The following is a 12,231-nucleotide window of genomic DNA, read 5'->3' on the forward strand; positions in this document are numbered from 1 at the left end:
ACTTTCATAACTAATGTATACTTTGTGAGTATTAAGCAACTACTTTCACTTTCTTTTATCTCCACAATCAACAAAAATTTATGTTCATTTTTAAGGAAACTGCGATAGATATAATTTGCTATAAAAAGACCAAATTTCTAAAAGCATGAAATATAAAAAGAATTACGAAGTTATAAATTATTATTCGACAAATGAATCATTTTTAATGCTATATGAATCTGCTTGTTTAAATTATGTAATTTCGATATTAAGTACGATAAATAAGAATATTTGCATTTATTTTGTGAAAAATGTGATCAGTGAAGTTTGCCAATATTTTAAGCATCTAACATTTCATTAAATATGCCATCATAAACAAGGTATCTTATTTTATAATAGGAATATTATTATTTTTGTATAATGTCTATATAATTTTTGAACTATAAAGGATTAATAATCTAGATAAAATTTTAGAAAATAATATTACGAATAAGTGATAGTAGAAAAATATTATAGGAGTATAAGATTGCTCTTTCTACAATTTCAAAATATAAAGATTATTTCCAAATTGCTTTATTAACTTTTCCCTCTGCCGTTATATGCTTTAAGTTTGAATGGTTACTTTCAAATAGACAAAAAAGTTTGAATTATTGAAGTTTAACAAATGTCATGTTTTTATCACCACCACGTGAAGAAATAATCTATATTATTACCCTTTTAGTTTTAAGATGAAGAAATATAGAAATTAATCATCACCTTGCTTTGGTAACTTCCAAAATTGAAAATCGTAAAACTATTTTAGCAAAAGATACATGAAGGTTGGATACTTCATAATTTTGGAATGATTATCTATGATCAATTGCTATAATTATTAATATTGCCACTATGTAATAATTCGGCAATGCTTCCAAATTTATAATTTTTAGTTCCTAGTTAATTTTTATCAATTAACATGTATGTCGTTGTTGTATTCAAGTTTAATTTGATTATGGATATCATAGATAGAATTAACTAATATCAAATAAAAAAAATAATTTAAAAAATTAACAATATTAAGTTGAATATTCAAATATTATTTAAATGACATCGACAACTTTTATCAATATATTTAATAATTCAAGCTAAAATTTTGTCATTGCCAACTAAAATATGTTAAAATTTCAAATACTATTATTGATTCAAGTTGAACACTTTAATGTGGTTTGTTTATTGATGTAATAACCGACCATTACGTGCACGTCCAACCATGTCCTAATAACCTATGATATTTTTGCGTCACACTAATATGTAATTAATGGCACACGTCTTTGTCTAATTTAATCATATTTATATCATTTTATATATAGGAGTTGGTAGTTCTTCTTGTAGGCAACTCAAATAAAATAAAAAATTCCAGTAGTCAAGTTATTAATATCAACAAATTGTGTTCTACCATATTTTTTATTTTTTGGCTACGTATATCGCCTTTTCTTTTGTTTTTTCCCTCGATAAGGATATGCTTAGATTTATTAGCCACCTACAATTACAAAAATAGAGATCAAATAAAATGTAATTTAGTTAGGGGAGGGGGAAATGTGATGTGACCCACTACAAATAATTAGACAATGTAATATATTTATATTAAAATTATAGTACTCCATTTCATAAGTTACTATTTATGCCAAGGGTTGTAATCTTTTCCAATATTATGTTTAGAATCTACGACTGTGTTATAAAGAGAACGTAATCGTATTTATATTTAATTAAAATTCTCAACATAGTACCCCTCACTCATATCGTCAATAAGGTTTAATTTTCACTTGGTATTAACGGGAAACTACATGTGTTACAATGTTATCATATTTGTATCTACCTAATTTTCAAAATCCCTCCAAAATCATGTCACAAATGTGCAATTGTACAATGTTATCATATTCCCAATAATACTTTAATAAAGGATAACTATTTAAAAAAAAAGGATATATGAACTAAATTTTAGTACCTAAATGCTAGGCTGGAAATAATACCACCATGATCAAATTTCAACAACATCATCATATTTACTTAGACCTTTTTGTATAATGGTCACCACACATTCACACTTGCATGACTTCAAGGTCAAATTATAGCATCATGCCTCTATGATTATTTGTTTTACAAATGCACATCTTTTTCGAAAACTGAAATAGTCATAAATTAATTTAAGTTATTGTAAAAATACTTATTTTTTTAGATAATTTACTAAGTGTTAAAACATTGGAGAGTAAATTTTTGTTAAATACAATATCATCTAAAATTAAATCTGTGAAAATTAAAAAAAAAATTCAAATCTTCATAGCTAGTAATATTTTAAATTGCTTTGACCATAATTAATGTCATTTCCTGCAATTGCCATATTTTATAAATACAAAATTATATGTTTAAAACTAAAAAAATCTTGAATTATAAAGAAAGAAGAAAATGAAAAGAAAAAACATTGAAAAAGTAGATTCATTTCAATTTCAATTAAACAAAATTTGATGATAGAGAAAGAAAGGTCAAAACTGTAGATAAAGCATAGAAAGCAGGGCAATCTCGACAGCCCAAAAGCCTCGACGGCGACATTGTCCGCAGCTGTTATAATCATCTAAGAGAGAGAGAGAGAGTTGGGAGATTTCGAGCTTCTCTCTATTTCTGCACAGATTGTGTGAGCAGCATCGTCTATTTTTGCATTGTATTTTCTGCATAAGCATATACGGATTTACCTGTCGCTGTTACAAATGTAAGTGCATCATTGCTCTTTCACTAAATCAGGACTGAAACCTTTTTTTTTTCTCAAGAATCACAAAAAAGATTCAATCTTTATTGATTTCGTGATCTGGGATTTCATTTTTAAGCTCTTGGGATTTGAGTTGGTGAGGTTGTTCAACCTCAATGCTCATTTCATGTAACATCTCTCTCCCCCTTTTTGTAAAATCGTTATCTCTGCTTCTTTTGATGTGAAAGAAGAGGCAACAATCATGATTGTTTTATGGTTTTTTTTTTTCTTATGCTTTGTGTGTTTTTTCTTTCTTGGATTTGCTGATTGGGTTGTGGGATTTTGCAGGAAGGGATCTAAATAGCAAAGAAACTCAAACTCTCTTGTCACTTCAGCAAAATTTTTTGATGAGTGATTTTAGGTGAAAAGGTGGTTTTTTTAGTGTGGGGTGAAGTGAAATTTCTTGAGTTGTTATAGAAATCTGAGCATTTCCAATAATTGAGATTGGAGGAGAGGAGCAGAGGAGAAGGTGCTGTTTTCGCCTGAATCTGTCAAGATTTAAGCCAAAATTGACTTGTCTGATTTGAAAGGGGAGGGGTATGTTTGCAAAGTGGAGGTGAGAAAAGGGAAATGGTTGTATTTGCTGTGTCGTTTGTGGTGTAGGCAGAGAGATCATGTGCCAAACAGTGAAAACTTCAGCTTGAAAAGAACTCTCCCTGCAGATCCATTCACATAGCTGTCTTGGTACCACTTCTGGAGCCTGCATGTTGCATTCACTCTCTGGTTAAAAACCAAAACTGTTGAAGATATCAGTGCTTTGACTGAAAAAGAAAAGAAAATAATAATTGCTCGGGGTGGGAAAAAGAGAGAGGGGTTCTTGATTGGAAAAGGGCTTTTTTTTCATTTGGGGGGTGGGAGAGAACAGTGAACAAGTCAGTTGTAAGTGCATGAGTTTCATCACAACTTTTAGTGGTGGTGGGGCCTAATAATGCGCCTAATGTTTCTTGTTGCTGTTTTCATTTGTAGACAGACATTCATATAGATATAGTGCTTCAAGCTGTGGCTGTCTTTTGAGGGAGACGGAAGGAGCCTTTTTGTTTGGGAAGGAATTCTTCTTTTTATATGCTGTGATTGTGAAGATGAGTAGAGATTTGAAGAAAGGGGAAAAGGTGGAAAAGGGCTCTTCTTCTGCCATGGCTGAGAAGGTTGTGGTGGCTGTTAAGGCAGCTAAAGAGATTCCTAAGACTGCTCTGGTTTGGGCTCTGACTCATGTTGTTCAGCCTGGGGATTGCATCACTCTTCTTGTTGTCATATCTTCACAGAGTTCTGGTAATAATTACTTACATTTGTTTGATTTCTTGCATTTCCTTATGTTTTCTTTTCTTGGCCTTACTTCATGTCTAATGTATAAAGCTTTAATCTTTTGTGTTATTGTTACCATAACTGTTCTTCAAATAGTTCTGGTAATAATCACTTGCATTTGTTTGATTCTTGCCTTTTTTTTCACATGGAATCTTGAATTCTTGCTGTTTCTTATGTTTCTTTTCATGGCCTTTTATGTTTCTTTTCATGTCTAAACTGCAATAATGTGTAAAGCCTTAATCTTTGTGTTATTGTTTACATGGAGATTCATTACCTTACCAATTACTGTTTTCGGGTTTCGCTGTTTCAGAGTCTTTTTGTATCCCTATAATGCCGAATGCAAATCTTGGCTTGTATAATATGAAAAATCAAAGAGAAGAACTAGCATTTGTTCTTCATACATGTCATGTCTCTAGAGTCGTGAAGGTTTTTGTCTATGGTTTCCGAGTCCACGTGGTGGGTTCCTGCAATTAACACTGGGCTCTCCTTGAACATTTATTCTGCACTCGTACACACTTTGTGTAGTAGATCCGGTCCATCACGTCCCATCTCTAAGCCTTTCAAAATTTCCTCCACGTTAGAGTCACATGTCAAGGTGTCGGAGCTGGCCCAAGATGTTCAACTGTTTTTTCTCACTTGTACTGATTTTTCTTATCTCTGATGGCATCTCATTCGAAACTCATTAATCAGGTAGGAAATTATGGGGCTTCCCAAGATTTGCTGGCGACTGTGCTAGCGGTCACAGGAGATCGAACTCTTATGCAAATGCAGAGCTGAAATCTGATATTACAGACTATTGCTCTCAAATGATTCTTCAGCTTCATGATGTTTATGATCCAAATAAAGTAAGTAGATTGGGAATATGCATGTTTTTACCATTAGTGTTTTTTTCCATGGAAACAGCGATGAATGTCGTTTTTCTGCCTAAATATCACAGATCAATGTGAAGATAAAACTCGTCTCTGGGACGCCAATTGGAGCAGTTGCTGCAGAGGCGAAGAAAAACCAAGCGAATTGGGTCGTTTTGGACAAGTAAGTTTCACTTCACCTAATACTGATGAAGACTGTCTTGTTTTACTCATGTGTTTTAAATCGTTTTGATATCACAGACACCTTAAAAACGAGGAAAAGCGTTGTATGGAAGAACTGCAATGCAACATCGTTGTCATGAAGCGCTCACAACCGAAGGTTCTTCGACTGAATTTAGTCGGGACAGGTAGAAAGGAGCAAGAAGCAGTCAGCTCTGATGATAACAAATCTTCTGAGAAGCAAGAGCCCACTCGTGGACCTCTCGTTACCCCGTCAAGTAGCCCTGAGACGTTCACCGCCACTGAAGCTGGAACGTCATCTGTTTCAAGCTCCGATCCTGGAACTTCGCCTTTCTTCATCACTAACGTGAAGGACGCCCTGAAGAAGGAGAAGCTGCTCGTTATTACTAAGCAAGAGCGCGAGATTCATGAGTCCAGTTCGGATTCTGAAAGTGAGACTCTGTCTTCGTCTTCGAGTCTGAGGTTTCAGCCGTGGATGGCGGACATTGTCGGTTCGCGCTGTCAGTCCATGGACCACGTCGGAGAAAGCTCCGGACGATATAGTACTCGTATGCAAAATCCTGCCACCAAAGCCCTGCTTGATAAGCTGTGTAAGCACGATGACGAAGGTGGCTTCCGATCCCCGAGCTACAGGTCGACTCTTGAGTTCAGCAGCAATTTGAGAGAAGCTATTTCGTTTTCGAGATCAGCTCCGCTCGGGCCTCCACCATTATGTTCTATATGTCAACACAAGACGCCCGTATTCGGGAAGCCTCCTAGGTGGTTCACTTACGCAGAACTGGAGCATGCAACGGGAGGGTTCTCGCAAGCAAACTTCTTAGCCGAGGGCGGTTATGGATCTGTCCATAGAGGTGTCCTCCCTGACGGCCAGACAATCGCCGTCAAGCAGCACAAGCTGGCGAGCTCTCAAGGCGATCAAGAGTTCTGCTCGGAAGTTGAAGTTCTGAGCTGCGCTCAGCACCGGAATGTTGTGATGTTGATTGGCTTCTGCATTGAGGATGGCAGAAGATTATTGGTGTATGAGTTCATCTGCAATGGATCCCTCGACTCTCATCTTTACGGTATAATTTTGCCTTCGATATCAGTCGGAAAGTTCTATTTCGATGCTATCATAGGTAACATGTGTATATAAACGCACAGGCCGCCATCAGAACACGCTACCTTGGAATGCTCGGCAAAAGATCGCAGTCGGAGCAGCTCGTGGCTTGCGGTATCTTCACGAAGAATGCAGGGTTGGTTGCATCGTGCACCGAGACATGCGCCCCAATAACATCCTCCTTACTCATGATTTCGAACCATTGGTACTAACTTCTCTTTCTCCCTCTCCATATGTGGTTATTCTTGATAGTAGTCCTAATCTTTGCCTGCATAGGTGGGAGACTTTGGTCTAGCTAGGTGGCAACCCGATGGCGAAACAGGAGTCGAAACCAGAGTAATTGGAACGTTCGGGTAAAACGCTCGTTCTTTTCATGCTACGGATAACCAATAATAATGCTTGTTCAAGAACTTATATACTGATTGATTACATGTAATGCCTCATGAAGGTACCTGGCGCCTGAGTATGCTCAGAGTGGTCAAATCACAGAAAAAGCCGACGTGTACTCATTTGGCGTCGTGCTGGTGGAGCTCGTCACCGGGCGCAAAGCAGTCGACCTCAACAGACCCAAGGGCCAACAGTGCCTCACCGAATGGGTAAGGCTGAAGCTTTCTGTATACCTCATACGGTGATTTTAAAAGGGTTTCAAGCCTGACCCGATCAAATTACAGGCGCGGCCGCTCTTGGAAGCTTATGCTGTTGATGAGCTGGTAGATCCGAGGCTGGGAAACAACTACAACGAGGGCGAGGTTTACTGTATGTTGCATGCTGCATCGCTGTGCATACGTCGGGACCCTCAAATGAGGCCTCGTATGTCTCAGGTAAGAAGCCGGCGACCTTTAGTTCCCGGGTGTTGATGTTTTTAACAGACAATATGACACATGTATGTTTCTTGTTAAATAGGTGCTTCGGATTTTAGAAGGCGACGGGACGGATTCAGGTCCGCTGATTACATCGGGGTCTGATGTGGGCAGCCGGAGCGGAAGGATGTGGTCTGAGCAACGTCAACATCAGCACCGGCATCGACGCCACATGTCAAGTGAATTGTCTGGGCGATTGAGCTCGAACCTATCTCTTAATTAGAGAAAAAAGTTGGACTAATGCATCAACAAAGCTGTTTTAGATTGATGCCATCGAGATTTTTGCATTGTGTATAGCAATGGTAGAGTATAAGTTTCTGTAACCATCATTGAGAAATGGGATACCCAATTGCTTGGTTAGTAATATATACATATTTTGTTTTGAAACAATCTTCATCTCCAATCAATGTATACGTTATTCCTCCAAATAAACAATACTAATATTTAGACAATGAATCGTAACTTAGTTGGTAAGACACGTTCCTCTGACCAATAGATACGAATGAATAAATACAGCCAACTTACTACATAGTATATTCCAGTAATCCATTAAGACAGATTAGCAACAATTTCCTAGCTAGGGTATCATCCAATATTCTTCAAAGAAGTTTTGACACGATGCAGGTCAGAGCAGCTTCCGTAGTACTCCCTGTTTTGCATCTGAAGTATGTATTAGGGCTTCCTCATTTTCGACCTTGCATATCTGAGTAAGAAAAAGAAGGGTATGGTTTCAGTTTAGTTGCATAACGCAACGCAAGTAACAGAACGGGCAAGATTAGGTTAGTATGGGTACTCTATATGCATTCCACCGCGGTCAGAAGATGGCAGCGTGCTTCCTTGAAGCGAGTTCATTGCCTCGGTTGCATGTTCAACTCCCTGTTAGGAGAAACACACGTTTTTATTTCAGGCTTGGAGTATAAAATAATGAATAGAAAAGGGTCCTAAATCAGGAGAAAGGAACCTTCATTTTCCAGGTGACAAGGGCTCATACCTCGAAATCAGCAAACGCAACTGGCATTCCACCTCTGGCACGGACCTTAAGGCTGTTGAATCCTTGGTATCTGAAATCAAAGGGAAATAGACTACTGATATTCCTACTTTACAATTGATTATAGAAAAGAACTGGTAAAAGATTGATTTAACAGGAATTACACACGGATGACTACGAGATTCCCATATAAACACTTCACAATAACATGTTTTGTTTGTCCTGACAAATAACAATGCAAGGAATGACAACTTACTGCAAAAGAAGTTGCTTCAGTTCCTCTTCAGTACAGGTTGGACCTAAATTAGCAATAAACAATGTAGAGCATGCACCATCTGCTGCCTTTTCGGCTTGCTCCTAAGAAAGCCATTCAATTCAACCAATCATGAGTGTTAAAATATACGGAAAATTGCTTTAGGAGATAGAGGTATAACCTATTTACTTACACTCTCTGGAGCATCATTGCCGTAGCCTGTGTGTTTGCTGCTGTCAAAGCAAGGCGTTGTATAATTAGATTAATGACAAGAATGAAGAACACTAATTGAACACAAAAAGTCCACGGCATAAAGATATTAGAGTATGAAAAGGAATTACTGCTGTCATAAACAAGTCTAACCTTTTCTCAGCTGCTGAAGTGTCTTGATTACCCTCATCAGGGTTGGTGTATGGTTCATCAGAATCACCATCTCCTGGAAATATTAAATTTAATCTTGTGATGCACAAGGACTGGAGTAACACAAGTGATAACTGAGAAAACATTCACCATAAATTCACAATTTAATGTTACTTAAACCCTCAAACTTTCTTCATGCATATGAAAACATTATCTCTCCCAATGGATATATACCTCTCTGCCACCCCATCCCAAGGATTAAAGGGTTTGTGGAGTTGAAGTATCAGGATGATACCATCCATTTTTTCAGAGGGAAAAATAAGTACGTAAATAAACAGGAAAGATCACAGCATAGTTACCATCGTCACTAGATGATTCCCTAGCATCAGTCTCAGAATTCGTTCTTCTATCAATGACAACATATGGACCACTTCCTGTTAAAAGCAATTCCAATTAGCAACAGTTAACCATCATGCACAGATATGAAATAGTACTACCTCATAACAAAAAATCACTCAATTAGGAAGTATATGTACAGCCTTTGGGTAACCAAGATAACGAAAGTCACTCACCTGGTTTTCTTCTAGAATTTGATCTAGCCAGTTCAATGTGCAAAGTGGAACCAGATTGAGGATCAAATTTAACACCCTGTAGATGTTCCTTCACTTGTTACTAATTACCAAATTATCAAATTCTATGCGTATAAATGTGTCATATATACAAATAAAAATGATTTGGAATGTTATCTCCAGATTAGATTAGAATCATAAGATTTCTTCTCGCTATACAAGGTAACACCACTGCTTTAGGAAAATACAATTCCAGTAACAGATTGAAGAAGAAAGCCTTTTTAATGGAGTACTAGTATAATTCATCCATCTATTTTCCCCACATCCAAATTATACTACTAAAAAGCCCCCAATTATTTCATGCCTAGCTTGATTTTCTTCCACTAACAATGTATTACTAATGAAACGAACAAAGCATAAAAAAGGAGGACAATCACCAGAAGTTCCCTACAGAAACAAATTTCAAATTGAAAACTCACATTCAGAGAATGCAGGGCTGCCATTGCCGATTGATGATTCACAAAGGTCGCAAACGCCACAACCTGTCCACTCCAGAGAAAAATTGAAGTTAGAAAACTCATCAGAATCCGCAGAAACTATTTACTGTGCAATTACATCTTCCGATTAATCATGCCATTCAACAATCAGTGTGAAATTTCGAGCAGTAGTTAATAGAATCGAAGAGAATGGAACCTGATTGCCACGTCCGGTGTATTTGAGCTGGCAGGACTCGAATCCGGGGCGGCTGCGGAAGAGGTTGTGAATCTCGCGCGCCTTCACGTCGTCGGGGAGGCCGGAGACGAAGAGAGTGTTGATTCCGTTCCTATCGCTGGGAGCGTAATTGTACTCCGGAGGCGGCGCAGCCAGGTAGAAAGGCTCGTACGGCGGTGGATAAGCCATATCGGAAAATTGAAAGCGACGGCGGCGAAGAATCTCAGTTCCCGGCGGAGAGAGAGGTGGATTTTGCGGTGGGGAAATGTTTCTGTTAATTGTTGAATTGGGCTTTGTTGAAAACTAATTATTGGGTTTATCAAAAGAATAAATATTGGGCCGAGTTGATTGGGCTGCAAAGTCTCGTGTCTTTGATAGAGGAATTAGTTAAAATTGAGTTTTATTAATATTATTCAATGCGATAAATAGATCAGTATTTCCATCTCAGATATTTGCAAGTAAATGAATGTTGAGCAATTGAACACTGTTATTAAAGTGTTTAATATGCCAAGATAGGAAACTATAGACTATGAGGTTAAAATGTCCCACCAACCTTGACACTTTGAATTCATTTTGAGAATTTGAAAATATATTTCTTATTGTAATAAAATTACGTAAATAGATAAACTACTTACAAATTTTGATTTTTAACTAATAATATTAGTATTTGATATAAAAAAAGGTTGGGATTTTGTAACAAGGAGGGCTTTTGACTATTGGGGTTAACTATTGTAATGAAACTTTAAATTTATAAAAGAATTTAATTAAGACTCGATAAAAAAAAGCCCAATTATAAGATAAGTTAGATGTAGTAATATCCGTCCCTTTGTTAGCTGAGATGTTTCTTATTCAATGCAAGATTTAAGAAAATTTTTGTTAGACAAGTGGAGAAAGAAGTACTCCCTCCGTCCGTCATTAGAAGTCTCATTCATTGGTGGTACGAGTTTTAAGAAATGTTAAGAAAAGTGAGTGGAAAAAAGTTAATGGAATAGAGTCTCACTTGTATATATTAGTTTTAAATGAAATGTGAGTGGAATGAGTTAGTGAAAGGTGAGACCCTATTACCATTTATGGTAAAAGTGAACCGAGACTCTTTTATTTGCAGACGGACTAAAATAGCAAAACAGGACTATTATTCGCGAACGGAGGGAGTAGTAGTTAAGAACCACATATTTAAGTGACAAATTTGAAATTATTTCTCATTCATTAAGAATCAGTTTAGGGAAAGCAAATATACTCTGAACTTTTATTCGGAATGCGAACTGATCCTATGCTATTTAATTTCGCATAATTAAAGTATTTTGTTACTTGTACAACATGGTCAAACTATCATAACCGGACATGACTTTGACCATTGTAAAGTGTAATTTTCTAGTTATGTAGTAGTATTTCACAATTGTAATTTTTCACTTAAACTTTTTTTGTGTGAACCTCTAATATTGAAGTAATTAGTGATAAACGTACGTATACGTACGTACATAACCGAACTTTTTTAAACATTTTACATTGAAAATTATTTTATAAACATTAATTGATTTAAAATAAATTTCATACTAATCATTTTGCAACACTTCAAGAAAGATTTAAAATTTATACTTAAATATTTGTATATTTAATAAAATATATATTTTCTACTAAATATTGTATATTAATTCAAATCATAGTCGAAATCATGCTACGATTCGACATAAAATTTCTATATCACTTCTTTGTTATTGCTACATATATTACAATAAATAACAAAATTAATTTTTAATTAAATTCACTTAAATCTAAAAATTTTTAAAATATTATGTACATGTACATAATTGTACGTTTATCTTTTCCCATCATATAAATAAGCCCATAGTCCTTCCAATATATTTGCACAATTAAAGAAAGGACTTCAAAATAATAATCAGATTCAAATAAAAAGAAATGAAATATGACATTTTCCAACTTGCAGTGTTTTTAAAATTCAAAAGTTCTCCCAACTTGGTGCCTTAAAATCCAAAACCTACCTACCCATTGTTTTGAATCTACTCAGAAATTTACAACATCCATACCACCAATTTTATCATCGCTAATCATATTTTATTTTTCGGTGCATGAATTAGGACATGAAAAATTATCATATTTTTAGTTTAATGGTGCAGATCTAATTTGAAGTAGTTGAATATTCGTTTTACACTAATCAAAATATATTTGCACTATTACAAAAAAAACACCTCAAAATATCAATCAGACCCAAATAAAAGATGAATATGACAGCTTGCCAACCTAGCTACTTGATAATCTTAAATCATATT

At 35.9% G+C, this 12,231-nt stretch overlaps 2 protein-coding genes across 7 annotated transcripts; one reads left to right on the plus strand and one right to left on the minus strand.

Moving 5' to 3' along the window:
• The first annotated feature begins 2,510 nt into the window (after positions 1-2,510).
• LOC125205231 (inactive protein kinase SELMODRAFT_444075-like) lies at positions 2,511-7,452 on the plus strand. Of its 5 annotated transcripts, none has more exons than XM_048104057.2 (11): positions 2,539-2,719; positions 3,044-3,634; positions 3,722-4,024; positions 4,748-4,902; positions 4,995-5,089; positions 5,167-6,167; positions 6,247-6,407; positions 6,479-6,555; positions 6,651-6,798; positions 6,874-7,023; positions 7,106-7,452. In XM_048104057.2, the coding sequence occupies exons 3-11, from the start codon at positions 3,835-3,837 to the stop codon at positions 7,283-7,285; spliced, it is 2,157 nt and encodes a 718-aa protein (XP_047960014.1). In that variant the 5' UTR covers positions 2,539-2,719; positions 3,044-3,634; positions 3,722-3,834; the 3' UTR covers positions 7,286-7,452. The 5 variants fall into 5 exon arrangements, with proteins under 5 accessions (XP_047960015.1, XP_047960014.1, XP_047960018.1 ...); XM_048104061.2 differs by having other exon boundaries at positions 3,044-3,439; XM_048104058.2 differs by having other exon boundaries at positions 2,511-2,644; positions 3,044-4,024.
• Positions 7,453-7,454: 2 nt separating this feature from the next.
• Positions 7,455-10,228, minus strand: LOC125205234 (RNA-binding (RRM/RBD/RNP motifs) family protein). Of its 2 annotated transcripts, none has more exons than XM_048104065.2 (10): positions 9,926-10,228; positions 9,712-9,774; positions 9,236-9,311; positions 9,023-9,097; positions 8,667-8,739; positions 8,497-8,533; positions 8,307-8,407; positions 8,054-8,123; positions 7,856-7,938; positions 7,455-7,765 (listed from the first exon to the last, which is right to left on the minus strand). In XM_048104065.2, exons 1-10 carry the CDS (start codon positions 10,130-10,132, stop codon positions 7,735-7,737), a joined length of 816 nt encoding a protein of 271 aa, XP_047960022.1. In that variant the 5' UTR covers positions 10,133-10,228; the 3' UTR covers positions 7,455-7,734. The 2 variants fall into 2 exon arrangements, with proteins under 2 accessions (XP_047960022.1, XP_047960021.1); XM_048104064.2 differs by having other exon boundaries at positions 8,497-8,536; positions 9,926-10,227.
• Positions 10,229-12,231: the final 2,003 nt, after the last annotated feature.

This window comes from Salvia hispanica, chromosome 6, assembly GCF_029641045.1.
Source record: "Salvia hispanica isolate PSC_SH4W2 chromosome 6, Shi_PSC_v1, whole genome shotgun sequence".
Lineage (NCBI taxonomy): Eukaryota > Viridiplantae > Streptophyta > Magnoliopsida > Lamiales > Lamiaceae > Salvia > Salvia hispanica.

What these genes read in the sequence shown, in the direction of transcription:
- LOC125205234 (XM_048104064.2), bottom strand. Translation starts at nt 10,132, where the DNA reads ATGGCTTATCCACCGCCGTACGAGCCTTTCTACCTGGCTGCGCCGCCT. An exon ending in AAATTCTAGAAGAAAACCAG is followed by an intron (nt 9,098 to 9,235) that starts GTGAGTGACTTT and finishes TGCTTTTAACAG; the next exon opens with GAAGTGGTCCATATGTTGTC. An exon ending in CTGAAGCAACTTCTTTTGCA is followed by an intron (nt 8,124 to 8,306) that starts GTAAGTTGTCAT and finishes CTTTGATTTCAG; the next exon opens with ATACCAAGGATTCAACAGCC.
- LOC125205231 (XM_048104058.2), top strand. Translation starts at nt 3,835, where the DNA reads ATGAGTAGAGATTTGAAGAAAGGGGAAAAGGTGGAAAAGGGCTCTTCT. An exon ending in CATATCTTCACAGAGTTCTG is followed by an intron (nt 4,025 to 4,747) that starts GTAATAATTACT and finishes CTCATTAATCAG; the next exon opens with GTAGGAAATTATGGGGCTTC. An exon ending in AATTGGGTCGTTTTGGACAA is followed by an intron (nt 5,090 to 5,166) that starts GTAAGTTTCACT and finishes TTGATATCACAG; the next exon opens with ACACCTTAAAAACGAGGAAA.